Source organism: Fomitiporia mediterranea (genome assembly GCF_000271605.1).
Source record: "Fomitiporia mediterranea MF3/22 unplaced genomic scaffold FOMMEscaffold_2, whole genome shotgun sequence".
Lineage (NCBI taxonomy): Eukaryota > Fungi > Basidiomycota > Agaricomycetes > Hymenochaetales > Hymenochaetaceae > Fomitiporia > Fomitiporia mediterranea.
Window position 1 is genome coordinate 2167937 of NW_006760387.1, and position 27501 is coordinate 2195437.

The 27501-nt window shown below is 48.7% G+C and overlaps 4 protein-coding genes across 4 annotated transcripts; 1 reads left to right on the forward strand and 3 right to left on the reverse strand.

Annotated features, from left to right (window-relative positions):
- Positions 1 to 1255: 1255 nt before the first annotated feature.
- On the reverse strand, positions 1256 to 4132 carry FOMMEDRAFT_151885 (TPR-like protein; the record flags this gene model as incomplete). The annotated part of the gene is made up of 1 exon (XM_007262810.1): positions 1256 to 4132. The coding sequence occupies one exon, from the start codon at positions 4130 to 4132 to the stop codon at positions 1256 to 1258; it is 2877 nt and encodes a 958-aa protein (XP_007262872.1).
- A 742-nt stretch (positions 4133 to 4874) lies between these two features.
- On the reverse strand, positions 4875 to 12752 carry FOMMEDRAFT_144582 (uncharacterized protein; the record flags this gene model as incomplete). The annotated part of the gene is made up of 12 exons (XM_007262811.1): positions 4875 to 6790; positions 6857 to 9332; positions 9402 to 9508; positions 9569 to 10075; positions 10146 to 10781; positions 10845 to 11125; positions 11485 to 11562; positions 11648 to 11814; positions 12005 to 12322; positions 12375 to 12480; positions 12628 to 12654; positions 12727 to 12752. 12 exons carry the CDS (start codon positions 12750 to 12752, stop codon positions 5448 to 5450), a joined length of 6072 nt encoding a protein of 2023 aa, XP_007262873.1. The 3' UTR covers positions 4875 to 5447.
- A 495-nt stretch (positions 12753 to 13247) lies between these two features.
- Positions 13248 to 22254, forward strand: FOMMEDRAFT_102459 (TPR-like protein). Its single transcript, XM_007262812.1, has 3 exons — positions 13248 to 15027; positions 19104 to 20048; positions 20454 to 22254. The coding sequence occupies exons 1-3, from the start codon at positions 13272 to 13274 to the stop codon at positions 22220 to 22222; spliced, it is 4470 nt and encodes a 1489-aa protein (XP_007262874.1). The 5' UTR covers positions 13248 to 13271; the 3' UTR covers positions 22223 to 22254.
- Positions 22255 to 22807: 553 nt separating this feature from the next.
- FOMMEDRAFT_165363 (uncharacterized protein) lies at positions 22808 to 27317 on the reverse strand (the record flags this gene model as incomplete). The annotated part of the gene is made up of 18 exons (XM_007262813.1): positions 22808 to 22940; positions 23015 to 23080; positions 23161 to 23639; positions 23711 to 23777; positions 23853 to 24316; positions 24382 to 24663; positions 24718 to 24813; positions 24868 to 25115; positions 25174 to 25316; positions 25368 to 25461; positions 25530 to 25793; positions 25849 to 25977; positions 26038 to 26108; positions 26162 to 26270; positions 26331 to 26541; positions 26596 to 26657; positions 26714 to 27187; positions 27245 to 27317. The coding sequence occupies 14 exons, from the start codon at positions 27315 to 27317 to the stop codon at positions 23978 to 23980; spliced, it is 2595 nt and encodes an 864-aa protein (XP_007262875.1). The 3' UTR covers positions 22808 to 22940; positions 23015 to 23080; positions 23161 to 23639; positions 23711 to 23777; positions 23853 to 23977.
- Positions 27318 to 27501: the final 184 nt, after the last annotated feature.

A 27501-nucleotide genomic window follows, 5' to 3' on the forward strand; every position in this document is an offset into this window, starting at 1 on the left:
TACTGTAACATGATCCCTCTTTTCAATTTTTTTCTACAGCCACAACCACACATTTTTTTAACTGTAAAATTTGTACATATGTATATCTATATATTATAAACATGCTCCTCTTTTCAAAAAAATTTTTACGATTTTTTTTGAGGCAGGAAGGGAGAGGATCCCTCTTTTCAATTTTTGTCACAAGTTGTCACAATGATTTGACGCGTGTAAGCTTTGTGAACACACTATGTTGCTATAATACTTTAGCACAATTGTCACGCTTTTGTCACTCTCAACCAATCTTTCTACAATTTTAATTCACAACAATCAGCATACTACTCACAAATTATTATAAGAACACTTATGCATGTATAGAAAACATAAGAAGCCTAATTGTAACAAAAAATCTACTAATAAAATTAATAGAGCTAATTACAATTGAAGCTACCATTGGAAAAAGTAGTATTTACCATTTTTTAAATTTTTCATCAATTTTTTTACAGAAAAAAAGACACAATATATTTTTTATAGTACAAATATACCTCATTTAATTTTTTGGTAGTGTAAGGTATTGTGTAAAGTGTGCAAATGCAAAAATTGAAAAGAGGGATTCTTTGAAAAGAGGGATCATGTTACAGTACGTTCTTCCGGTGAGCGAGCGTTTCTTCATCATTATACCATGTGATGCAGTGTCTGACATAAACATGTTCATACTTTGCCTGCTTGTGTATGTAGGGCTCGACGAGATGAGAGAGGACAGCTTGATCCAGATGCACCTGAGGACGTTGTTCGAGCATCACTGTAATTTGACAAGTACAAGCATGCAGAACTGCAGCAGAAGAGAACAAAAAGGATAGGGAGTGAATTTGCATCTGTTGGTTTTGGAAACGCACATCAATCATTGTATTATTATTTCTATCATCGCCGTCATAATGATAGAGTCTACTCTGGTCAAAGTTGACGATGAGCCAGGACGTCCTGTCAGTGAGCTCCCTCTCGCTTCTATGCATACCTCACATAATATACTAGCTTGACATAAGCAAGAGCTCTGGCGACGCAGAAAGCTCTGGATCCGAATAATGGTGGAGCCCCAGCCGCGGACGTGTCTCATGCTTCGGGTGAGACGGAGCTGGTCAGGCACTGTCGAACGGAAGAGGATAGAGTGTCTCCACGCGAGCGTCGGTCTGAATGTTCAGAACCTTGTCAAGTATTGCTAGAAATAAGACACATATAGAATCACCAGTAATACATATTGTAGAGCATGTAACAACATTGATCAAGCACCTATATGCACGAAATTAACCCATCGTTCAGTCGGAATCCCTTCCCGTCCTCTCAACTCTATTGCTGCTTTCCGAAGTCCGCCAGCCGCCCTCTTATACTTGAATTCACCTTCCTCACAGTCGTTCATGTATTCATAAACAACGCGGGCAAATAGAGGCCCATCCTCATCGTATAGTTCCCACATTGTCCCAATAACGCTTCGGAATCCGCTGAACTGCATAGCTGCAGACAGATGGAGTGCTTCGTCGTGCACACCCGAATGAGACAGCTCGGCAGTATGGCAGGCAGACAGAAATGCGAACTCGGCATTTGGGACGTTAGATTGGATGATATCGAGCAGTGACAAACCACCGTCGGCGAGCTTGAACGACGAGTCAAAAGGTTTTGGGTCGAGGTGACCATGGCAAGCAAAGTGAACCCATGTGACTTTCTGGAGCATCTTCATCACTGTACGACGAGACGCTCTGCGATCGCATAGCACCGTAGTTCCTGGCCTGTCACCACCCATGCAGTTACGAATATTACGAATTTCCTGTCGAGTTGACCGCAGCGTCATGGTGTCCCCAACGACAAGCAATTTTGGCTCACTCGTGCCTGTATCAGATCGCGCACTAAGCAATGCGCCGAGTGTCGGAGTATACGATGAAATATAATTGTCTAACAAGTATTTTGCAGTTCCATCTGAATCCTTGAATGGCCCTGCAGCATGGAACGGGAGTGCGGATAACATCGACGTGGGACACCACCAGATGCGAGACCCTTTTGCAATCCCAAGTTCCGTCAGTTTTCCAACAACTTTGGAGACAACTCTATCCCATAGCATCTTCATTGCTTCGCAAAGTTTCTTTTCGTATTCTAGAGGATGCGATTTGAGCCGTTGACGCGTATCCACGAGTTCGTTGCACAGCTGAGTGCTATCCTTATAGAACTCTTCGTCCAATGGAACGCAGACTACGGAATAGACTTCACGAAAGAAGACAATGAGGACATCGGAACGATATTCGTTATGGTTCACCATGATGATCGGTCCCTCCGACGCTACCTGCTGCAGGTCTCTGAAGGGCATAGCATTGAGAAAGCTCTCGAATCCAGGTACTTGTCGAATCTCGTTAATAATTCCTTCTTGCTCAAGTGAAAGTTCCTTCTTTAATCTCAATAGCTGATCATATGATTTCGGTCCTGGCCTATTGTCTAGCTCGAATGATACGCGTCCGTCGATATCCGAACGGGGGATTGACGCTTCATGCGATAATGCGAGGTGCTCCAGTCTGCGATTGACGTCCTTGAATCTGTCGGCCAGTTCTTCGTTCGTTTGCGCGAGACGGTCCAAGGGAGTCCGGAGACCACGCAGCTGAGACCAAAGTAAGCCCCTTCCTTGCTCAAGTATCTCTACTTCTTGTTCCAATTTATTCTTCTCTATTGCGTAGGACGCCGCCTCCGAAATCAGCCTTCCGTGGACATTCTCACCAGTAAGAAAGTCGTGTTGTTCGCGGAGGGTTGGACGTATGGTGAGAGCGTGTTGAAGTATGAATATAACTGTTTGGTAAGCTGAGAAGGCTGTGTGGTGCTTGTGCAATCGTGCAAGTGTTGCCCACCGTCGTGTGGTAGGGAGGCGATCCAACAGTCCTGAGAATTCATGTGTAGCAGCAAGGTGCAGTAATTGTATACACTCCTCAAACTCCTCTGTATTCCATTGATTCTCAATCTGAGCATATAGGGAATCTGCAAGGCCCCGAAGTGTAGAGGAGCGACGAGGATGGCCTTCGGGTCGAAGGTTGAGGGCAGCTCGGTGCAACTCGATGGCTTCTTCAAGGTCCTTCATCCTTCCTTGCCGCTTGTATCGGGTTTTCAGATAGGTTGCAAGATTGCCAAGAGATATAGAGCGATCAGGGTGGCCTTCGGGTCGAAGCTCGAGAGCAGCTTGCTCCAACTTAATGGCTTCCTCAAGGTCCTTCGTCCTTCCTTGCTGCTTGTATCGGGTTGTCAGAGAGGCTGCAAGATTGCCAAGAGAGTTAGAGCGATGAGGATGGCCTTCAGATCGAAGCTCGAGGGCGGCTCGCTGTAACTCAATGGCTTCCTCAAGGTCCTCCATTGCTCCTTGCTGTTCATATCGGGTTTGCAGAGAGTTTGCGAGATTGCCGAGAGAGATGGAGCGATCAGGATGGCCTTCGGGTCGAAGCTCGAGGGCAACTCTGTCCAACTCAATGGCTTCTTCGAGATCCTTCGTCCTTCCTCGCTGCTCGTATTGGGTTCTCAGAGAGCTTGCAAGATTGGTGAGAGACATAGAGCGATCAGGATGGCCTTCGGGTCGAAGCTCGAGGGCCGCTCGATGCAACTCTATGGCTTCCTCAAGGTCCTTTGTCACTCCTTGCTGTTCGTATCGGGTTTTTAGAGAGAGTGCAAGATTGCCGAGAGACATAGAGCGATCAGGGTGGCCTTCGGGTCGAAGCTCGAGGGCGGCTCGGTGCAACACAATGGCTTCTTCGAGGTCCTTCGTTGCTCCCTGCTGGTCGTATCGGGTTGTCAGAGAGCTTGCAAGATTGCCGAGAGAGCTAGGGCGATCAGGATGACCTGTAGGTCGAAGCTCCAGGGTAACTCGGTTCAACTCGATGGCTTCTTCTAGATCTTCCAATTGGCCCCATCGCTGGTATCGTATCCAAAGAGAAAATGCAAGGCCAAACAATGAGTCCGAATGATCGGGATGTTCTTCGGGACAAAGTTCGAGAGCGGCACGATAGTGAGTAATAGACTTTTCGAGTTCTTCCCGTTCTCCCGACTGCTTGAAGACTTCCCAGTAACGAAAAGCGATTTCAGCATGTGTCCCAGAGCAATCAGAGCAATCTTGAATGGCAGCGGCACTTGTTTCCATCTTTCAATAATCTCTGGTTCTGCTGAACTCTGGTCAAAATGCAGTTCTTGTGGATGTGGCAAAAGGCTGTATGTTAAACAGAGGTACATTACCTGAGAGTATTTTCGTTGACCTATCTTCAAACAGCCGGGGAGTCGACAGCGCACGATGGGGAGGACGTTGTGGTTAAGGGTAAGAGATGGGCGCTTGTTCGCTGCACTGGCGATGTGAACATGATGGCGAATCATGTGATAGCGTTATAGGTTCGATACCGATTTGAATGTGTATCAACAGCGTTCCGTTGTAATACTTGCCCCTCCTTTGTGCCTAACTTTGTTGGTATGAAGTCATCATCATTGTATACGTTGTCTGGTAACAAATATGGCGTTAGGAATAGCAATTGCTAAACTGTATTTCATGATGGCAAATTAGTACGACGTGCAGACAAAGATGGAAGTGACTGTCAGACCGACATTCCGACACCGACAAAGGCAATTCTTACTTTCGAGCACAGGTCAATTCACAACTGTGACTATAACTTTTGACTTGGCTTCTAGTATGCAGCCCATTATTACACTAGACTAGTGTATTGGTTACTAGTAGCTTTTTCACTTGTCTACCTAACTGATAAACTAATTTGTTGACAGTCTCCATTTTAGTCAAGAAGCACACATTAAACAGACACTGTTCCTCTAAACACCCCCTTCCCTATAAGTACCTTTGAGTGAAAGAAGGAAACATAATAAAAGAGGGAAAAAATATTAACATTCCTAAATGAAATTGAGATGAAGGTATACACAGCATTTGAGCCAACAGAATCAAATAAAACAAAAGAGAAAGATGGAGAACTAATTATCAAGAAAAGCAAATAATATCAAAGACACAACAAGGGACAACAACAGTGATACTGATACTGATAGATGATTAGCTGGCTGGCAAACATGTGCATATGACAATATGATATTTTCAAAACGTTGAAGAACACTGAACAAACTGATATATGAAATGCAACAAGACACACAAGACTTAAAGAAGAGTCCTTCATGAATCATATATAGTAGAATTAAAAACCTGAAGATGTAAAGAAAAATAAGAAAAAGTATAGGAAGACATGGGGAGGTGAATGTAAATGGAGATAGAGTGAAGAGTGGGAGTGTCCATATAGCTAAGGAACAAACAAATTCGACAACGACAGCAAGATACTGAAACTATACCGTGACCGTCTATCCGTCCGTCCGTCCATTAATCAATCCATTCCGAACATATCGGAAGTCAAAAACCCAAGTTTTTTTTTGTCCTTCTCGAGTCCTTGCCTTGACTTTACTAGCTTCACCGGTCATCGTTCACCACTCGAAGTAGGCCTCTCTCCGCCTCCACTCGCTTGCCTATTCGCCGGACCTGGTATAGGAGCAGGCGAACCCGCAGGTGACCCATTATACGATGACACCCTCTGACTCTGTTGTCCACTCGCTCCTCCGGGCGGTGTATGCCCCGCACTCAAACCCCCTCCCTGTCCTCCGAAAGAACCCGTCATTCCCATTCCCTCAAATGCACCGGGGCCCATCGAGAACCTCGGATCCATCCCAGCCATATTACTTCCACCCGTCATCTGCATCCCCATAGGTCCCCCCATACCTGGCATCCCGCCCATACCAGGCATCATAGGCATCATCCCTCCCATACTCATCATCGACATCCTCGGATCGTATCCGCCCATCCCTCCCATAGGATTAGGCGACCCAGCACCGCTCATCGCTCCCATACCCATAGCCATAGTATTCGGACTCGTCCGTCCACCTCCCATATTATTATTATTCTGATTGTTGCCGTTATCTCCAGGACCACCGACTTGAGACCCTGCAGTCGACATCGCTATCATGGCCTGTTGGTACGCCTGCGCAGCTTGCTGAGCAGCAAACATATGTTGCGGGTTCGCCATCATCGGGTTGAACATCTGCGGGAAATACATCGACTGCGGACCCATCATCTGCGGATATCCTCCAAACCCACTCATCATAGGGTTCATACCCGTCATCTGCGGTGAAAGTCCACCACCACCAAACATTCCCATCCCTCCTCCGCCACTGGCACCACCAAATTGCGCAGCAAGTTGCTGTTGCTGTTCAAGCTGCTGTCGCTGCAAATCGTCCAAACGTCGCTGCCGTTCCTCCGCCAGACGTTTCTCCCGCTCGCGTTCAGTCAACGTAGCACCCACACCACCTTCACGTTTCCGTTCACGTTCATGCGCAGTGATCGCTCCAAGCAATCCAACTTGCGGCGGCGGAGGTTTGTTGGGCACATTAATGAGCGATGCGCCTGACTCGCGCGCAAGCTCCTCCTGACGCTTAGCAGATCTATCCTGCTTGTCTTGCATGCCAGCAGACAACAAGCCCTGAGGCGTGAAAGCTTTCGTCATCGTCTCCGCAGGTGTCTCAATCTGCACGAAAGTATCGCGGTTGCTGTTATTATTACTACCTGGCAGTGGCACACCCGTATCCCTGTTTGCATCGAGAACAGAACTCCATATGTTTTGTCGGGCGGCGCCAGGCTGCGGTTGTTGTTGTTGTTGCTGGTATTGCTGTTGCTGGAACTGTGGCGGGTATTGCGGATATTGAGATTGCGGCCGGCCCATACTCGATTCCCGGTAGCCTTCGTACTGATCGTACCTCCGGTCGGAACCTATCACACGTAACCGTCAAAAAATGCCAAGCTAAGAAAAAAGAATGCGTTTCAGAAGTAACTTACCTGCAGGCGAACGTCCCCGCTGTGGGATCTGTGGCAGCGTGCGAACAGGCCGCTGGTCTGCCTGCGAGCCTCTGAAATCGTCAGAGGTCGAGTTCGAGGGAGATAGTCCACGCATTTGCTGCTGTACCATTGGGTTACGGCCGACAGGCGCAGCAATAGACGGTGTGCCGGAATCTCCACGGGACTTGGAGGCGGGTTCTTCATCGGTGTTCACCTCATCCTCGTCCTCCTCTTCTTCCTCTTCTTCCTCCTCTTCATCTTCGCTACTCTCCCATCCACCTTCACGTTGTTTAGCTCGTTGCTTACCATTCGGTCTGCCAGGTTTGTGGAATGCCTCGTCATGCGCAGCTTGCTGGGCCTGGGAGCGCGCCTTCCGCTCTGCGGCCTGCTTGGACGGTGCAAATGAAGAACGATACTGTTGCTTATTCGCTTGTGGTGACGGTGCGCGGTCTTCAGGCTCTAGAATAGTTGGAGGGGCGGGTGACGACACGTCTGCTGACGGACTCGTTTGCTGTGCCACGTGCGTACCGGACTCAGTCGCGCCAGACGCGTCCTGCTGCTCCAAGAAGCTGAGTGCGGCGAGCGCATCGACAGTTTCGTCATCGTGTGCAGGCATCTGTGAGTAATTGCTGGAATAACTTGTGTCTTGCTGTGGACGTGTAGAGGCAGAAGTAGAGGAGGAGGAGGCTGGTTGCTCGTCAACCTCGAGCGGCATGGAAGAAGGCGAGTCGTTGGGCACAAATCGACCAGCAGCCCGTGGCAGTGCACGTGCACCCGAGGGCCGTCTCCCCAGTCCCCGGGGTCCCCCATTCGGATTTTCCGGAGTATTATTGCCGGGGCCGGGACCAGAACTGGGACCGCTTCCGCTGCTCGAGCTCATCATACCGCCCGCAGCGCCCGATACGCTGCCCGTCTCAGCGGCACCGAAGCGACCACTGTTCGCAGAGCTCGTATCAAATGACCCAGATCGTGCGCTCCTCGCACTCGCCAGCGCAGCAGTGCCCACCGCACCGGAGACAACTTCAAATCCGGCTGGTGTCTGCCGGCGAGGAACAGGCGAAACCGGCACATTCGACGCGCGTGCTGTTTGTTGCTGTGCTCTAGAACCCACGCGAGCGGGCGAGGCTCCGGACTTTACGCTCATCGGGTTCGTCAGCACAGAGTGCTCATCAGACTCGACGGATTCTTCGTCCTCGTCCGATTCGTCTTGATTTTGATCTCTGCTAGGTTGGGCCAGCTGTCCCGGGCCCTCTGCCTCTCGATGCTGCTGCATGTAATAAAGTGCACCAGGTTCGTCGAAAACATATTCTGATTCGTTTGCCTTGTGCTTGTACTGTGGCTCCCACGTCTCGCCCTGTTGCGGTGGCGGGCTCTTCGATGGCGGAACAGGCGGTTGCTCCTTATTGCGGGAAGCATTGTCATGGACAGAAAACGGCGAACTCATGAACGTCGCTTGCGAACGAGCTGACCCAGGCGTCGACGGAGCTTGCTCGGCTTGCTGCTGATGTTGCTGCTGGAATTGCTGTTGCTGCTGCAACTGCATCATACGAGGTGGTACAGCGGCCATACTCGCCATCGCAACGTTCGTATCCCGTTCGGGAGGTGAGTTCTGCACGTTCGATGGAGATAACTGCACGTTTTCTGGGTGCATGATATTTGTATTATGTTGATGGCTCGAGAACGTCGAACCCTCCTGCTGGCTGTACCTTGATATCGAAGAATCCGGGGATAGCGGAGGTGAGCGCATACCGCTCGTCGGGCTCATAGCCCCACCGCCTGTCCCCGCACCACCAGCACCCGCACCCTGTCCCGGACCTGAAGCAGCGCCTGGATCGGGACTAAACCGCGACTGAAGTTGCGACGGCGCACGAGGCGACGTCGTGCCCGAACGCTGCTGTTGATCACTTGGCCTGTCATTAAACGACGGGGCGTTCCCTGGCGGGCTCTCCACGCGTTGATTGCCAAGCATTGTTTCTTCCTCAATCGTGGACTGCATATTTCCAACTCGCATCGAAGCAGAAGCCGAAGGCGGAGAGTGAACGTGGTCCTGGGTGCTTCCTCGAGACTGAGAATGGCTGTCCGTTCGCTCGGTGATGGGTGACAGAGACGTCGTTTCACGAGCTGGCGGGACGTTTGACACAGGTGGATTGCTGTCAAAGTTCAAAGGCGGGAGCTGGAACGTTCCGCCATTTGTAACCCTGTTCTGTGGTGCCTGTTGCGACTCCTGCGACTCTTCCGAGCGACGTTCAGCAACAGGCTGGATGGGTGGAAGGGAAGGCGGCGCACTCGAAGGTGCGGGAACAGCGTTGCCATTTCCAGTCGGTGACTGTGCAGGGAACACCATCGACATCCTCGACGCGCCTTCAGGTCCGTACATGCGTTCGACAAGAATCTGCTTAAACCTCTGTCGCACAATGGACCCTCTGTCTTCGCGAGGGTCGACGCTTTCTGCAAGTTCTCGATCAAGGAAGAGGTTCTATCAAATATCAGCATCAGTATCATTCGTCAACATCTAGAATGCGCGAAGCGAATATGGATCACTTACATCCTTATGCGGACCGACTGGATATGCAAACATCAAAGATACAGGATCGCGTGGGTTCCAAGTATATCCTGCTGGTCGTCCATACAGACTAAATGTATCATGTAAACCTGGTTTATAGTTAGCATACACAAAGTAGTTTGATCAATATATTATCTTATCAGACTCACCAATGAGCCATCGCAGCATCTCAAGTGAACCTAATTTGCCTGGTTCCGCCTCGGGCATCATAAGCAGCCAACCCTCCCGAGATCTCCATTCTCCCGCAAGTTCCTCCTCCCCAATGAATCCTTCCATCTTGATAAGTGTACTACGGCTAATTAATTCGGGGCGCTCCGGGTATACGGCAAACACCTGCGTCACGTTCGTAAACGTCAACACGCTCTTCTTGCGGTCGCGAGGTTTTTGCGAGGCATAAAATGTTATATGCGGAACACGTTGCTCGAAACCTCCTGCCTCGTTGACGGAGTTGAGGCTGTTGGTGTGTTCGTGCGCGCCACGGCTGAAGAGTGAAGACATTCGGTTCTTGCGTGTTACAGAAGCGTCGGCGGGATGTGTATCTAACTGAATGGCTTGTATAACCATCCATAGACGTTTCCAATCGGTTTGACCGTTGATGCGTATCTTGACCCAACCTTCGAGACGCCCATTCTGTAGTGTTGAGCGCGGGTCCTTCCCTAATGCAGCGTTAGTACAACACTCGCAAAATAGAAAGAAGCAACAGGGTAACAAGAAGGGGGTACTCACAGACGCCATTTTCAGTAAGAGACATGCGTAACAAATGAGCAGTGTAAAGTTCCTCCAAACGTGATTTTTCGTAAGCAGAGAGACGAAGTGCCGCCGTCCACGCGACGAGGGCCTGTGGATTCGGACATGAGAACAGTAGGAGATTGAGTCCAGCAGTGGTGAGCGTGATGACATTCATGTACTTGACGGGGTTGCCGTCGGTGCCGGGCATCGTAACAGCACCAAGGACATGGATGGTCGCGTCGGTGATATTGAGATACGTAGGCGGTACCTCTGTTCCCCGTCGACTGGCCTCCTCGATCTCCTTCATATCCCACACACTCAACGTTGTCCCACCCAGCTGGGCCCAAACCTCCCGCCACGGTTCCTCTTTCCCTACAATCTTCCCATCAGTGTGGCGCTCGACGTGCTTGACGAGCGGGCCAGAGAAGTAGATCTTGTGTGCATGCGCCTGGGAGAGGTTGACGATCGAGCGGATCTCTGGATGTAGTTGACGTTGTGGTTGCATTTGTTGCGAATCCATTGAAGGCGAGGGTTGTGGACCCCCTGACGAGCCAGGACGTTGACTGGGAGAGGTATTGCTCGACATGGGGCTGCCAAACTGACCACTAGTCTGCGTAATCGTCGACGCAGAGGCTGAGGACGACGGTGGGGGAGGGAGAGTCGAATGAGACTGTTGCTGTTGTAACCTAGACGCACCAAACTCGTCCGGATTACCGCCGCTCGCAGACCCCGAACCAGTACCAACTACAGACTCCCGGACGGTATGCAAAAACGATGAATGTCCGCCCGCGGGTGCCGAGCCCGTCCTATTTTTGTTGAACGAAAAGTTGCTCAGGAATGACGAGCGAGAGTGAGCCTGTGGCCTGCCGGGTTGTGGGGATGCATCGACCATGGCTTGAGTGTTGTCGCGGTTGGATCGTGAAAGGCGTCTACGCGGGACTCTTGTCGACGCGGATGAAGTAGAGTCTGAGCTCAACCTAGCCGATGTCGTTCCCGAGTATAAATTCATCATCAATATCGATTAACAAATATTATTAAATTTGATGCGCGGGCGCTTTGGTTCGGCGGGTATGGCGGAAGCGAGGCAAAGGGGTATTTGCAGTGCAGTAGTGCAGCGACAAGGAGGGGCTGCAAAATGGACTGAGTAATGAACGTCCTAACTGCGCACAGCCAACGCGTGCTCTTCACATGATGATGCTTCATTTCAGTGAGCAGAGTAGAGTCTATCATTATGATGACAGCGATGAAGGTAATAATAATAATACAATGATTGATGTGCGTGATACGTATGCAAAACCGACGGATGCAAATTCATTCCTTCTTTGCATGCTCATACTTATCAAAACCTAATGACGCCTGAACAATATCCTCAGGTGCGTCTGGCTCAAGTTGTCCCCTCTCATTCCGTCGAGCCCTACATATGCAAGCAAGCAAAGTGTATGCATGTTTACGTCAGACACAGCATCAAATGGCGGAATGATGAGAGAAGGCCTGCTCACCGGAAGAACGTATACGAGAGAACAATATCATCAACACCCTTACATGCCGGGTCGTCCAGCACATCTCGGTCGATAAAGAATAGCAGGGGCATGTCTACTTCCTCGCCCGCCAACAGCTTCTGTTCCTCAAAGCAGAAACACTCAACCTTGGCGAAGTAAGGTGCGATCTAAACAGAGAACGGAAGACCGTCATCAGCATGTGAGTTCGCCCAGCGGAAGCAAGTTAGGTTCAAATCTGATGAACAAGACGACCCAAGCTACAACCGCCAAGGTCAGGCTATTAGGTTGTTGCTCAAGCATTTGCCTTAAGCAACAATCTAATCTGAACCGCTCCATAAATCTTAAAATTAAACCTACTCGGTCAGGCGTAACATTATACGTCGCGATCCCAATGAGATCCTGGTTCGACGTATTTCTCGCTTTGTAAAACGCAAGGCTCGTCTCCCCAGGTAACACACTAACGTATTTTTGTTGCGGCGTAAAAGACCACGGGAGCGCCTCACTCTTATCCGCATTAAACCTCACTCGAATTCGTCGGGCGTCTTCGGCTGGTACAAGTCGGTCTGGTGCGAATTTGCCTGTACCGACAATTGGTGTACCTGCGAAGCCTGTTGCTGCGCAGAAGGCGCGATAGAGGGGGACAGCGGCGTAGGACATTCCGGTTACGAAGAGGATCTGTAGTTATTTATTTATTTTATGAGCGATAGACGAAACAAATGGCACGTACGACTGCCGTAGAATACATCATCAACGTCCTATTCCGCTGCTTGTACATATCCTGCCGCCTTCTGAAAATCTCATTTGCAGATGACATTTGCTCAGTTGCGTATGTCCTTCGCATCATTTGAGTGTGTCCATTTCGTAGATTAATGGTATTCGAACAACGTCGACCATCCTGTGCACTTCTCGACCAATTGCGAGCCTGACGACAAATTTGGGTATTTGTCAGATAGACTAGTGAAAAAAACCAACAGACGCACCAGTCCAGCGCGACAATAGGCTGCACGCTGAAAACCAAGTCGAAAAGACATGGACGCAGACATGAATCGGCCGTTTCTTTGATTGAAAGTTGCGCTTACACAGGAGGAATGTCGATCGTTTCCATCTTTGTCTGCACGTCACGTCGATCAACAGATTTAGAAAGTGAACACTGAAAGGGCACAGGCTTTGCTAATCTGCCATCCAGACAAGAAAATAGTTTAAATGCTGCTCAGTTATTGCTATGTCTAATTCCACATCCATTCCGGGCAACGTATACAATGACAATAAATTAGAACCATCAATTCCGGGTTCGAGGGAGCATCAAGTACCACAACGGGACGGTGTTGTTGCATACCCAGCAATTGCAAAACGTCATCGACTCTATTTTTGTCTTGAACGCTATCACATCGCCATCGCCATCGTGTTCTCAGCATGGTCAGTGCAGAGAACAAGCGCCCATCTCTTACCCTTAACCACAACATCCCCCCTAGCGTGCACTGTCGATATCCAGCCGCGTGAAGGCAGGCCAATACAAATACTTACTCCCAGCAGGTGACACATTTCCGTTTAGCATGCCGCCCCCTTCTTGCCTTAAGAACTGCATTTTGATCGAAAATTGAGCAGAACGAGAGAATATTGAAAAATGGAGACAAGCGTTACTGCAATTCAAGATTGCTTTGACCGCTCTAAGACACATGCTGAACTCGCCTTTCGTTACTGGCAAAGCTTCGAGCAATCGGGAGAACGGGAAGAACTCGAAAAGTCTATTACTCACTATCGTGCCGCTCTCGAATTTCGTCCCGAAGGGCATCCCAATCGATCGGAATCGTTGCATAGCCTCGCGCTTTCTCTTCGAGTGCGATACGAGCGATGGGGCCAATTGGAAGATCTAGAAGAAGCCATCGAGTTGAACCGAATCGTCCTCCAGCTTCGACCCGAAGGCCATCCTGATCGATTTAAGTCTCTAGACAAACTTGCCATCTCTCTTGCAATCCGATATGGGCAGGAAGGAAGGATCAAGGACCTCGAGGAAGCCATTGACTTGCTCCGAGCCGCCCTCGACTCTCTATCCGAAGGCCATTCTGATCGCTTTATTCCTCTCAATAGTCTTGCAAACTCTCTGAGATTCCGATACGAGCGGCAAGGAAGGATCAAGGACCTCGAGGAAGCCATTGAGTTGGACCGAGCCGCCCTTGAGCTTCGACCTGAAGGCTATCTTGATCGCCATGTCTCTCTCAGCAATCTTGCACTCTCTCTAGGAAGACGGTACGAGCGGCAAGGAAGGACGAAGGATCTCGAGGAAGCTATTGAGTTGGGGCGAGCCGCCCTCAAGCTTCGACCTGAATACCATCCTCATCGGACTATGTTGCTCAACAATCTCGCAGCCTTTCTACGAACCCGATATCAGCAGGAAGGAAGAGCTGAGGACCTCGAGGAAGCCATTGAGTTGCACCGAGCCGCTCTCGAGCTTCGACCCGAAGGCCATCCTAATCGCTCTATACCTCTCTTCAATCTTGCAAACTCTCTGACAGTCCAATACGAACGGCAAGGAAGAACCAAGGACCTCGAGGAAGCCATTGAGTTGTACCGAGCCACCCTCGACCTTCGACCCAAGGGCCATCCCGGCCGCTCTGCATCTCTCGACAATCTTGCGAGCACTCTGAAACTCCGATATGAGCAGCAAGGAGGGACGAAGGACCTCGAGGAAGCCATTGAGTTACATCGAGCCGCCCTCGACCTTCAACCCGAAGGCCATCCTGATCGCTCTTTCTCTCTCGGCAATCTTGCTACCTCTCTATGGGCCCGATACGAGCAGCAAGGAGGGACCAAGGACCTCGAAGAAGCCATTGGTTTGGAGCGAGCCGCCCTCGACCTTCGACCCGAAGGCCATACCCATCGCTTTAGCTCTCTCGGCAATCTTGCAACCTATCTGACGACCCGATACAAGCTGCAAGGATCGACGAAGGACCTCGAAGAAGCCATTGAGTTGAATCGGGCCGCCCTCGAGCTTCGACCCGAAGGCCATTCTCATCACTCCATGTCTCTCGACAACCTTGCACTCTCACTGAAATCTCGATATGAGCAGCAAGGAGCGACGAAGGACCTCGAAGAAGCCATTGAGTTGCAACGAGCTGCCCTCGACCTTCGACCCGAAGGCCATCCTCTTCGTTCCTTGACATTACAGAACCTTGCAATTTCCTTGTATGCTCGGGTTGAGAATCAATGGGACACAGAGGAATTCGAGGAATGTATACAGTTACTGCAACTTGCTGCTACTCATGAATTCTCAGGGCTGTCATACCGTCTTTATGCTGTACAACGATGGGCAAGACTTGCACGATTGCATAAGCACGATTCCGCCTCTCGAGCTTACCGAACGTCCATATCAATACTTCAACGTGCTCTCACCATACATCCAACCCTCCGCGAACAACACGACCTTCTCTCAGGAAAAAGTTCTTACAAAGTGCTGGCTTCTGACGCGGCATCCTACGAGATAGAGAAAAATGAATTGGAACGAGCTGTAGAGATACTTGAACAAGGGAGGGGCTTACTTTGGTCACAGATGCGCGGTCTTAGAACCCCTTTGGATCAGCTTGCAGAAACGAACAAAGAACTAGCTGTCAGATTCAGGGACGTCAATCGCCGACTGGAGAACCTCGTAACATCGCAGGAGGCGTTAATGTCTGGCTCAAGAATGGATGGTGGCGAATTACTTAGGCTGGACAACAAACCAGGTCAGAAATCGTTTGATGAGGAGTTGAAATTAAAGAAGCAACTCTCGCGTGAGCAAGAGGGAATTATCAATGAGATTCGACAAGTACCTGGATTCGAGAGCTTCCTTAAAACTACACCGTTCAAAGAACTGCGGCGGGCAGCATTGGAAGGACCGATCATCATGGTGAACCATAGCGAATATCGGTCCGATGCCCTCATTATCTTCTTTCGTGACGTTTATTCTGTAGTCTGCGCCTCGTTGGACTCAGAGTTCTATGAGGACAGTATAAAGTTATGTAACGAACTCATGGATACGCGCCAACGGCTCAAGTCGCATCCGCTGGAATATGAAAAGAAACTTTGCGAAGCGATGAAGATGCTATGGGATAGAGTTGTCTCCAAAGTCGTTGGCAAACTAAGGGAAAACGGGGTCGCGAAAGGATCTCGCATCTGGTGGTGTCCTACATCGGTGTTATCTGGACTCCCGTTCCATGCTGCAGGACCGTTCAAGGATTCAGACGGAACTACAAGATACTTACTAGACGATTATATTTCGTCGTATACTCCGACCCTCAATGCGCTCATTAATGCCCAGTCTAATACAGGCACGAGTGAACCAAAATTGCTCGTCGTTGGGGATACCGTGACGCTGCGATCAACTAAACAGGAAATTCGTAACATCCAAATATGCATGGGCATTTGCGAAACAAGAATTACAAAACTTCTTAATCGCAGGGCATCTTGGCGTACAGTGATGGAGATGCTCCGGAAGGTGACGTGGATCCACTTTGCTTGTCATGGCCACCTTAATCCAGAACCTTTCGATTCGTCGTTCAAGCTCGCTGACCGCGGTTTGACATTACTCGATATTATTCAAGCTAACGTCCCAAATGCCGAGTTCGCATTTCTCTCTGCCTGCCATACTGCCGAGCTTTCTCATTCGGGAGTACACGATGAAGCACTTCATCTGTCGGCCGCTATGCAGTTCAGTGGATTCCGAAGTGTAATTGGGACAATGTGGGAGTTATACGATGAGGATGGGCCTCTGTTTGCTCGTGTGGTATATGAATACATGAATGAATGTGAGGAAGGTGAATTGATGTACAAGAGGGCGGCAGGAGGACTTCGGAAAGCAGCATTAGAGTTGAAAGGACGGGAAGGGATTCCGACGGAACGATGGGTTAATTTCGTGCATATAGGCGCTTGAATGATGCTATAATATGCTCTACATTTTGTAGTGCTAGTAAGCATATATATATGTATTGTCTATAGCATATAGTGACAATATTTATTCGCACCGACACTTACTCATAGCCACGCTGTCCCGTTCTATTTGATAGTCCCTAGCCTGCTTCTCCTCATACTCATACGACGCATGAGGCAGATCCTTGACCGGAGATCCACCATTATCGGATCCAGAGCTTTCCGCGTCGTCAGAGCTCTCGCTGACGTCAAGCTAGTATATTGCGTGAGACAAGTATAAAGTGAGAGAGAGCGGCCCACTTACAAGATGTTCTGGCTCATCATCTCATTATGACCGCGATTATGGGAATAATAATACAATGCTTGGTGTATGCATGCAAAACCGACGGATGCAAGTACATTCCCGATCCCACTTCCCCGCATGTTCATACTTGTCGAAACCCAATGACGCCTGAACAACGTCCTCAGGTGCATCCGGCTCAAGCTGTCCCCTCTTATTCCGTCGAGCATTACAGTTCAGAAGGCAAAGTATATGCATGTTTACATCAGACGCTACATCAGATATCAGAATGATGAGGAAGGACATGCTCACCGGAAGAACGTGTATGAGAGGATAATATCATCAACGTCCTTACATGCTGGGACATCCAGCACATCTCGGTCGATAAAGAATAGCAGGGGCATGTCCACTTCTTCACCTGCCAACAGCTTCTGTTCCTCAAAGCAGAAACACTCGACCTTGGCAAAGTAAGGTGCAATCTGAACGTGATACGGAAGACTATCATCAACATGTGAGTTTGCACAGCGGAAGCAAAATAGGATCAGATCTGAAATACCAGGCGAACCCAAGCTACAACTTCCAAGGTTATTAGGTAGTTGGGCTGCTAGCTCAAATATTTGTTTTGGGCAACATTCCTATCTGAACTGGGCCTTGTGAAAGTTGAAAAATGAACTTCTTTGGTCAGGCGTAGCGTTATACGTAGCAATCCCAATGACATCCTGGTTCAACGTATTCCTCGCCTTATAAAATACAAGACTCGTTTCCTCAGGTAGCACACTGACGTGCATTTGTTGCGGCGTAAAAGAACACGGCAGCGCCTCCTCACTTGGATTCGTTGGGCATCTTCGGCCGAGACAAGTCTTTCCGGGGGTGAACTTGCCTGTATCGATAATCGGTGTGCCTTGGAAACCTTTTGCAGTGCAGGAGTCGTGGTAGAGAGGGACAGACGCATGAGACTTTCCAGATACGGAGAGGATCCAGAGGTATTATTTTATTTTTGTTACAAAATAAAATAATTGAACGTTGGGTGAAACAATGACACGTGTATAAATCCTGCTGCCTCCTGAAAAGTTCGTCTGTAGACAAGGCCTGCTCAGTTGTGTATGTCCTTTGTACCAATTGAGAATATCCATTTTGTAGATTAACAGTATGCAAGAACGTCGACCATCTTACGCACTCCTCGACTAGTATCGAGACTAGCAACAAGTTTGTGTATAGGTTAATTAGATTAGTGAGAAATCAATCAACATACCAGCCCAGCACGGAAATGGGCAACACGCTGAAAACCAAGTCGAAGAGACATGGACGCAGTTGTCAATCGACCTGTGCTCAGAAGTGAAAACTGCCTTAGTGGGAATGTCGATCGTTACCATCTTTGTCTACGCATCATGTGATCAACAGATTTGGTTGTCTTTGTGCTAATTTGCCATACCATAAAATACAGTTCAGCACAATTGCTATGCCTATTCGATATCTGTACCGGACGTATACAATGACAATGACTTAATACCGACAATTTTAGGCACGAAGTAATAGCCAGCACAATACTACAACAGAACGCTGTTGATGCACATCCGACAAGTGCAAAACGTAATCGAACCTATTTTTCTTGAACGCTATCACGTTGTCATCGTGTTCTCAAGATGGCCAGTGCAGCAAACAGGCACCCGACTCTCACCCTTAACCACAACGTCCTCTTCATCGTACGCTGTCCACTTCCCATCTGCGTGAAGACAGGTCAATACAAAGACTACCAGGTAACGCATCTCCGTTTAACATACTGCCGTCTTCTTGCCACAAGGGCCGATTTTGACCGAAACTTCAGCAGGACTAAAGAATATCAAAAGATGGAAAAAAGCGCTACTGAAATTCAAGATCGTTTTGATTGCTCTGAGACACACGAAGAGCTCGCCTTTCGTTACCGGGAAGGCTTCGAGCAATCAGGAGAAGGGGGAGAACTCGAAAAGTGTATTGCTCACTATCGTACTGCTCTCGAGCTTTGTCCTAAACCCGATCGTTCGATACTGTTGTATAACCTTGCACTTTCTCTTTCGACGCGATACGAGCGATGGGGCCAATTGGAAGATCTAGAAGAAGCCATTGAGTTGAATCGAGCTGCCCTCGAGCTTCGACCCGAAGACCATCCTGATCGTTATGAGTCTCTCATCAATCTGGCAAACACTCTGAGAATCCGATGTGAGCAGAAAGGAAGGTCCGAGGACCTCGAGGAAGCCATTGAGTTGAACCGAGCCGCACTCGACCTTCGACCCGAAGGCCATCCTAACCGCTCTTTGTCTCTCGGGAATCTTGCAAGCTCTCTGTGGGCCCGATACGAGCAGCAAGGAAGGGCAAAGGACCTCGAAGAGGCCATTGGTTTGCAGCGAGCCGCCCTCGACCTTCGACCCGAAGGCCATCCTCAACGCTCTATATCACTCAATAATCTTGCGGCGTCTCTACGAACCCGATACCAGCAGCAAGGAAGGACCGAGGACCTCGAGGAAGCCATTGCGTTGCACAGAGCCGCCCTCGAGCTTCGACCAGAAGGCCATCCTAATCGCTCTATACCTCTCGGCAATCTTGCAAACTCTCTGACAGCCCGATACGAGTGGCAAGGAAGCACGAAGGACCTCGAAGAAGCCATTGAGTTGGAGCGAGCCGTCCTCGCCCTTCAACCCGAAGGCCATCCTCATCGCCCTAGGTCTCTTGCCAATCTCGCAATCTCTCTAACAACCCGATACGAGCAGCAAGGAATTTCCAAGGATCTCGAGGAAGCTATTGAGTTGGAGCGAGCCACCCTCACCCTTCAACCGGAAGGCCATCCTCATCGTTCTAGGTCTCTTGGCAATCTTGCAAACTCTCTGACAACCAGATACTGGCAACAAGGAAGGACAAGGGACCTCGAGGAAGCCATTGAGTTGCACCGAGTTGCCCTCGAGCTTCTACCCTCAGATCATCCTGATCGCTCTATCTCTCTCGGCAATACTGCACAGTCTCTGAGAAACCGATATGAGCAGCAGGGAAGGACGAAGGACCTCGAGGAAGCCATTGAGTTGCACCGAGCCGCCCTCAAGCTTCAACTTGAAGGCCATCCTCATCGCTCTAGGTCTCTCGGCAATCTTGCAAACTCTCTGAGAACACGATACGACCAGCTAGGGAGGCTGAACGACCTCGAGGAAGCCATTTGGTTACATCGAGTCGCCCTCGACCTTCGGCCCGAAGGTCACCCTGATCGTTTCATGTCTCTCGGCGATCTTGCAACCTCTCTGAGTATCCGATACGTGCAGCAAGAAAGAATAAAGGACCTCGAGGAAGCCATTGGTTTGCAGCGAGCCGCCCTCGAGCTTCTATCCGAAGGCCTTCCTAATCGCTCTAGGTCTCTTGGCAATCTTGCAACCTCTCTGGTAACCCGATACCGGCAGCAAGGAGGGACGAGGGACATCGAGGAAGCCATTGAGCTGCACCGAGCTGTCCTCGACCTTCGCCCCGAAGGCCATCCGGATCGCTCTATATCTCTCAACAATCTTGCTGCCTCTCTGAGAAGCCGATACAAGCGGCGAGGAGGGACCAAGGATATCGAGGAAGCCATTGGCTTGCACCGAGCCGCCCTCGACTTTCGACCCGAAGGCCACCCTCTTCGTTCCTTAACACTACGGAACCTTGCGAATGCCTTATATTATCGGGTTGAGAAGCAATGTCACTTAGGGGAGTTCGAGGAATGTATGCAATTACTAGAACTTGCTGCTACTCACGAATTCTCAAAGTCGTCGGACCGCATTCTTGCTGCACGACGATGGGCAACACTTGCACGATTGCACAAGCATCACACAACCTTTTCAGCTTACCGAACGTCCATATCGATACTTCAACATGCTCTCACCATACGTCCAACCCTCCGCGAACAACATGACCTTCTCTCAGGGAAAAGTTCTTACAGAATGTTGACTTCTGACGCGGCGTCCTACGCGATAGAGAAAAATGAATTGGAACGAGCTGTAGAGATACTTGAGCAAGGGAGGGGCTTGCTTTGGTCACAGTTGCGCGGCCTCAGGACTCCCTTAGATCAGCTTGCAGAAGCGAATGAAGAACTCGCCGACAGATTCAGGGACGTCAATCGCCGGCTGGAGAACCTCGCAACATCACACGAAGCGTTAATGACCATCTCATCCATGGATGGAGGCAAATTAGTTAGACTAGATGGTAAACCAGGACAGAGATCATTTGACGAACTACTGGGATTAAAGAAGCGCTTTCTGCACGAGCAAGAGGGTATTATAAACGAGATTCGACATTTGCCTGGATTCGAGAGCTTCCTTAAAGCCTTGCCATTTGAAGAACTGCAGCAGGTCACATTGGAGGGACCAATTATCATGGTGAACCATAGCAAATATCGGTCCGATGCCCTCGTTATCTTCTTTCGTGACGTTTCATCCATAATTTGCATTTCACTGGACAAAGAGTTCTATAAGGACAGCATTCAATTGTGCAATGAACTCGTTCATACACGACGACAGCTCAAATCGCATCCACTAGAATATGAAAAGAAACTTTGCGAAGCGATGAAGATGTTATGGGATAGAGTTGTCTCCAAGGTCATTAGTAAACTGACAGAAATGGGGGTCACAAAAGGGTCTCGCATTTGGTGGTGCCCTACGTCCGTGTTATCTACACTCCCGTTCCATGCTGCAGGACCATTCAAGGATTCGGATGGAACTACAAAATACTTGTTAGACGATTACATTTCGTCGTACACTCCGTCACTCAGTGCATTGATTAATGCCCGAAGTAATACAAGCACAAGTGAACCAAAATTGCTTGTTGTCGGCGACACTGTTACGCTACGATCAACTCGACAGGAAATTCGCAACATCCGTATCTGCATGGGCGGCACCAGACCAGGAACTACGATGCTACTCGATAGCAGTGCGTCTTGTCCCGCAGTGGTGGAGAAACTCCAAAAAGTCACATGGGTTCACTTTGCTTGCCATGGTCATCTCGACCCAAAACCTTTTGACTCGTCGTTCAAGCTCGCTGACGGTGGTTTGTCATTGCTCGATATTATCCGAGCTAATGTCTCAAATGCCGAATTTGCATTTCTCTCTGCATGCCATACTGCAGAGCTATCTCACTCAGGTGTGCACGACGAGGCACTTCATCTATCAGCAGCGATGCAGTTCAGCGGATTCCGAAGCGTGATCGGGACGATGTGGGAACTATACGATGAGGATGGACCTCTGTTCGCGCGCGTGGTTTATGAATACATGAATGACTGTGAGGAAGGCGAGTTGATGTATAGGAGGGCGGCTGGAGGACTTCGAGAAGCAGCAATAGAGTTGAAAGGACGGGAAGGGATTCCTACTGAACGATGGGTTAATTTCGTGCATATAGGTGCTTGAATAATGCCATAATATAATCAACAATACGTATTACTAGTGTGTCTATTTAATTCCTGTAGTGTACCTGGATAAGGTTGGATTATCAATGCTGGGACTCATGTACAACTCTGTCCCGTTCCATAACTTCCGTTCAACAGTATTTAACCAGCTGCTTCTCATTTGAAGCATGAGACAGAATGCTTGAATAATGCTTCGGAGATGCAGGAATGCTGATGCATAGCATGATTGGGAGAATGGTGCTTGTCGTTACACCACCAAACTGGAGTGCAGCTACTGAAGGTGGCAGTGTACGATTGGATGCAAACTCGAGTGGCAAAGTTGCTGGAGCCCAAGTCATTTCGAGAAAACAAAGGATCCTTACAATATCCGGGTACGTCAATAAAAGATTTCTGACACCCACAGCTGAACTGTAAACAATATTAATTTTTGGATTACTGTACGACCAAAATTGTCATAGTCCGACAGAAGCTCAGTGGAAGTGCACGAAAGTGAGGGTTAACACGTGGGAATGCTGGTCGCTTTCCTTCTTTGTCGATCAGCGGATTTGGAAAGAGACACTAAGTAACTTCGAGATGATTTTTGCCTTCCACTACCATAATTATTTATCATAGACAGGAAAATACGGACCAGCTATTGATATGTCTGGCTCTGTGTCTGTGCCGGACAACGAATGCAGTGACGATGATCTAAAGCCGTCAAAGTTGGGTACGAAGGAATAGTAAGTGCCACAGTGGAACGCTATTCATGCAGAACAATCACTAATTTTCCGACGTCAATGGGATTTTGGAGAAGCTGGGACAGTGTTTATGAGGCCGAAGTAAAGAACTTTGAAGATTTCGGCGATGAGGGTGAAGTTTGGTGTGTGTCTCATTTCCGTTAGAGGTGTGGAATATCCAGCTCAACGAAACTTCATCGATATCGATATCAATATTCCTTAGGTTTGGAGAAGATAGTGTAGAGAAAATGGTCAACTGGGCATTAGTAAACGTGCCTCTTTACAACAACACATCTTCGTCTAGTACAGCACAGAGCCATTCACCGAAGATAATTGAAATCGGCAGTGGGAACGGCAACCTCTTATCTGCACTTGTCGAGAATGGATACCGAGGTGAACGGATGGTTGGAATCGATTATAGTGCTGACGCAGTTCGGCTAGCGCAGAGTATTGCTAGAGAACGAGGGGAAGGGTATGAGAGCATAAGGTTTGCTGAGGTTGATTTCCTCGCTATGGAGAAGTTGAGAGGGCTACCAATTATGGGCGATGATGACGGGTGGGACCTCGTATTGGATAAGGGCACGTACGACGCTATGGCTCTTGCAGCCCGAGATGCATACGGCGAGGGAAAGAGTCCTCGAGACGTGTATCCGAAAAGAATAGGAGAATTGCTTAAGGATGGAGGATTTTTCTTGATTACATGTTAGTGCACATACGCTAATCTACTAGGAGCAAGTGGCACTGAAATAGATTGAATTTTTTGACTATGATAGCATGTAACTTTACGAGAGAAGAGCTGCTGAAGACATTTCAGACTTCGGAAACTCGTCTGGTGTTTTAGTAAGTAAAATTCTCTGTTGGCTCGTCCCACATATTGTTCTGCAGAACGTTGGATATTAAAGCACAGCTTTGCAGTTCACAGGTCGAGTTTCCAAGTATATCATTTGGAGGAGTACAAGGTAGCACATATTGTGGCATGGCATTCCAAAAGATCGTAAAGGAAGAATAAGTATACATGCACACGAGCGTTGTGTGGACCGTCACAGGTCGTCATGTGCACTGTGCAAAACATTTTTGGCAACTTCACAACACCACCGCATGAATGCACCCGTCTTATCCCTGCCTTCGGACTCATCGTCAAGAGAACAGAAAGTGGACGTGAGGAAGCGCGAGATGCCAAGTGCCAGAGCAGGTACTCGCGTTGCCTTGACGAACATGTCTGTCAATGCTTTCTCGTCACGACGGCCAACTATAGTTGGATCGATATCGGTACTCAGACTCGGTACGGTTGATGGATTTTGTGAATCTGCGAAGAGATGTGTGAAGAACACTTTGAGGAATATTTTGGTCTTAGATTTGAATGATATGAAGTCGAGTGTCTACATAAGCGGGGCATACTTAGTACGAAAAGTCAAAGAGATACAATGGAATAAGCGAGTCATACCTTCAAAATCGTAATTGCCACGCATTCCTTGACAACTAACCACGCATACATTCGCGCAACATTCGCCATGCGCGTACTCGACACTCGATCTAGTTCGAAGCCTTCCTTTTCTCCACCGTCTGCATCATCTAAGTTCTTCGCCATCTCCGCGCCACCGACGTTCGTCTCACCAAGACTACGGAGAAAATCCCAGGAGCAGTATTGGAGAGTTACTCGGTGACTGTGGGATTGTTGACAGAGGTGAGAGGCGATGAGCGTGTAATAGGGGTTGTACGATTTTTCCTTAACGAAGAAAAAGGTTAGACAGTCGACAACACGAGTGGATGGAAAGCTTACATTCCCGCAACAGTGTATTAGGACACGTATGATCTCGCGTTGCTGGACTTCTGTCAAGTTGAGCTGCGCTAGCCGATCGCAAGCATCAACATAATCCTAAAGTCAAATCGTGTCAGAAGCGTTATGCTATGCTAAAGTTTGTGTGCTTACATCGCTACTCATGAGAACGACGAATATACTCCGCCGCACGTCAGTGTTCATACCCTGCTTCCGAGCAAGCTTGAGTAGCATATTATCTGCCTCTGCGGGCACAGTCTTGTCCGAGGAATGATCCAGGGAAGCTTGGTGATCAACTAGTGGATCGCCACCCCATGCTGCACCAACTAACCACCATTTTCCTTTCGAATCCGCCTGGCGTAAGTCATCGAGCGATATTCGGAGTGGCTCGTGTGCGTGGACTTGTCATAAGAGATTCACGTTTAGTCGAGAATTACACAACGTTAAGGAAGGACGAACCGTGATATTTCTTGCCTATGCCAGCGACGAATTTGCTGATACGTTCTTTTGACTCGTTTCCACCTTGTGCACCTGCTGCGGCCTTCTTCATTTTATTGTTCTTGAGATTGTTGAGCGTTTCAACCATGAAGCGTGTTCGCGAACTAAATTACGGTTCGGTTAATAGATGCCATATTCGTTAAGGATAAAAATACCTCGTATTACGCTGACCCCCAAGCTTAGCGTGCACGATCTGAATGATGTCCTTCAAGGCAGACGGGTCATCTTGTCTAAGCTGCGAACCAGAACCTGTCCGTGAAAGTGGTGCGATAAATCACCGCAATCCCTTACAGTAGAGAAAGGAACGTGTTGCCCACCTCTTGCGAGCTTCAAGATAAGCTCAACATCCAACTCCGATAGTCCACCTTCAAGAATAAGCCGGATGATGTCGTAAACCAAGACGCACGAAATAACGTGATAATTGTAGAGATCGGACAGTAGCACAAGTAAATTGGAGCATTCCTTCCCTATTTCTTCGTCCTTCACCTCGCCTTCCGCACTACCCCCGGGTACTAGTGATTCCTTTGATTTTGAGTAATGGCGTTCAAAGTTAGCAACAACGTTTTGAACGAAATATGCGGCTTTGAAGATGTCATTTGGTCAGAAACTGGACCTGGTAAATGACGAAATACGTACCGATTTCCACTCCGATGACTTTATGTAGGCACGCTACAAGCCCCGCGTGCAAAGCGACATAAGCATCAAGGAGAATGGAGTGTGAGCAAGTCCCTTCAATTATCAGGTTCGTTAATGTTAAGGTGATATCTGGATACGGAGCATATCAGTTATTAACAGACAAGCGTGAACGTCTCAGGATTTTTTCACCGTGTCGTCGGTGAGACCGGTAAAGGTTCTCAATCTCCTTGAGAATAGAATCGATATTTTGCTCACTCAACCTAGAAGGGATTTATTATAGCCCGCTCATTTAGCATGCAAGAAAGAAACACGCCTGTTCAGAAGGCCTTTCAACTGTCGAGTCAACTTCACATCAACCTCGGGATTGTCTTGCTTTTTCCTAGACGCATCTTCCCGAAGCTGCGGAGGAAGATATTTAGAGCCTGCCAAGCACAATTAGAGCCAGAACTGAAGAACGGACAATTAGAGTAACTACCACGGACCTGAACCTTGTGTATTTGAATTTTGTTCAGCTACGTTTTTAGTAGGTGGCACTTCCTCGTCCATTCCCATGTCCTCTTCGTCGGATTCTTCTGACTCTGAGACGAATCCGGTCCACTGCTCCTCTTCCTCGCCTGATACGTCCGTAGCTGAAGATCCGCCGTCATCAGATCCAGAACTTTCTGCCTCGTCAGAGCTCTGGCTGACGTCAAGCTTTTATATGTTGTGAGGCATGCATGAGAGTGAGAGAGGGAACGATGCACTCACTGAATGTTCTGGCTCATTCTCGACGTCACCCAGTACCTTCTCGTCCAGATTGACCAATAAATCTACCCAAATCCTGCTGTCAGTAGTGTAATATGGAACATCAAGCACATAAACTCACCAAGTAGACCATCATCTTCAAATCCACCACCGTATCGACTCTTGCCCTTCTTGTCTTTCTTGATCCCAAGCTGCTTCTCGAGCATCTCCAAATACGCGTCCTCCTCTTCATCCCGTCTTGATCGCTTCCTTTCCACGCTCCAATCCGTATCTTTTGGTTTCTTTGGTACAATTGCCTTCGAATGTTTTGATTTTGCATCTGTCGCTTTCTTTCCACCTTCCGCTATTTTCGTTTCATCTAGAGGCGATAGCTCTCGAAGTCCATGCTGAGGACCTTCGGTCAGCTGAAACTTGACCTTTTTACGGGGTGGACCTTCAACATTTGTTTTCGCTTCATGGACTTGTTTTTTCACGGGCTCATTAGACGCATGCGAGAAGAACTGAGCCTTGCGTTGCTTCGCTAACTGACGCTCAGCCTTTCTCTCTGCTTTCCTGTTCCGCACAGCTGAATTTCTTCGTCGACCATTTGAACCGCCTATTCTTCCAATATGAATTTAATTTGCGCACGAGGAACGAAAGAGTAGGGAAATACCTGCTTGCGCATCGATTTCTTCTAAGAGAGATTGTGGAAGCCGAGTTGTTGAATGTCGTTTTGGTGGTGCCATCCCAAATCGTCCTTCAAACGCGGTGCAGGAAAAGAGAAATCTGAGGTGAGGATCGGCAGTGGCTGTGCACGTCTAGGCGGAAATGGTAATAATGTTCAAATTATATGCAATGTATTAGCTGGCAGGCGTCTGCCTGAATCTAAACCCCCCTGTATGTAAAATCTACTTTGCTTGTAGACATGCG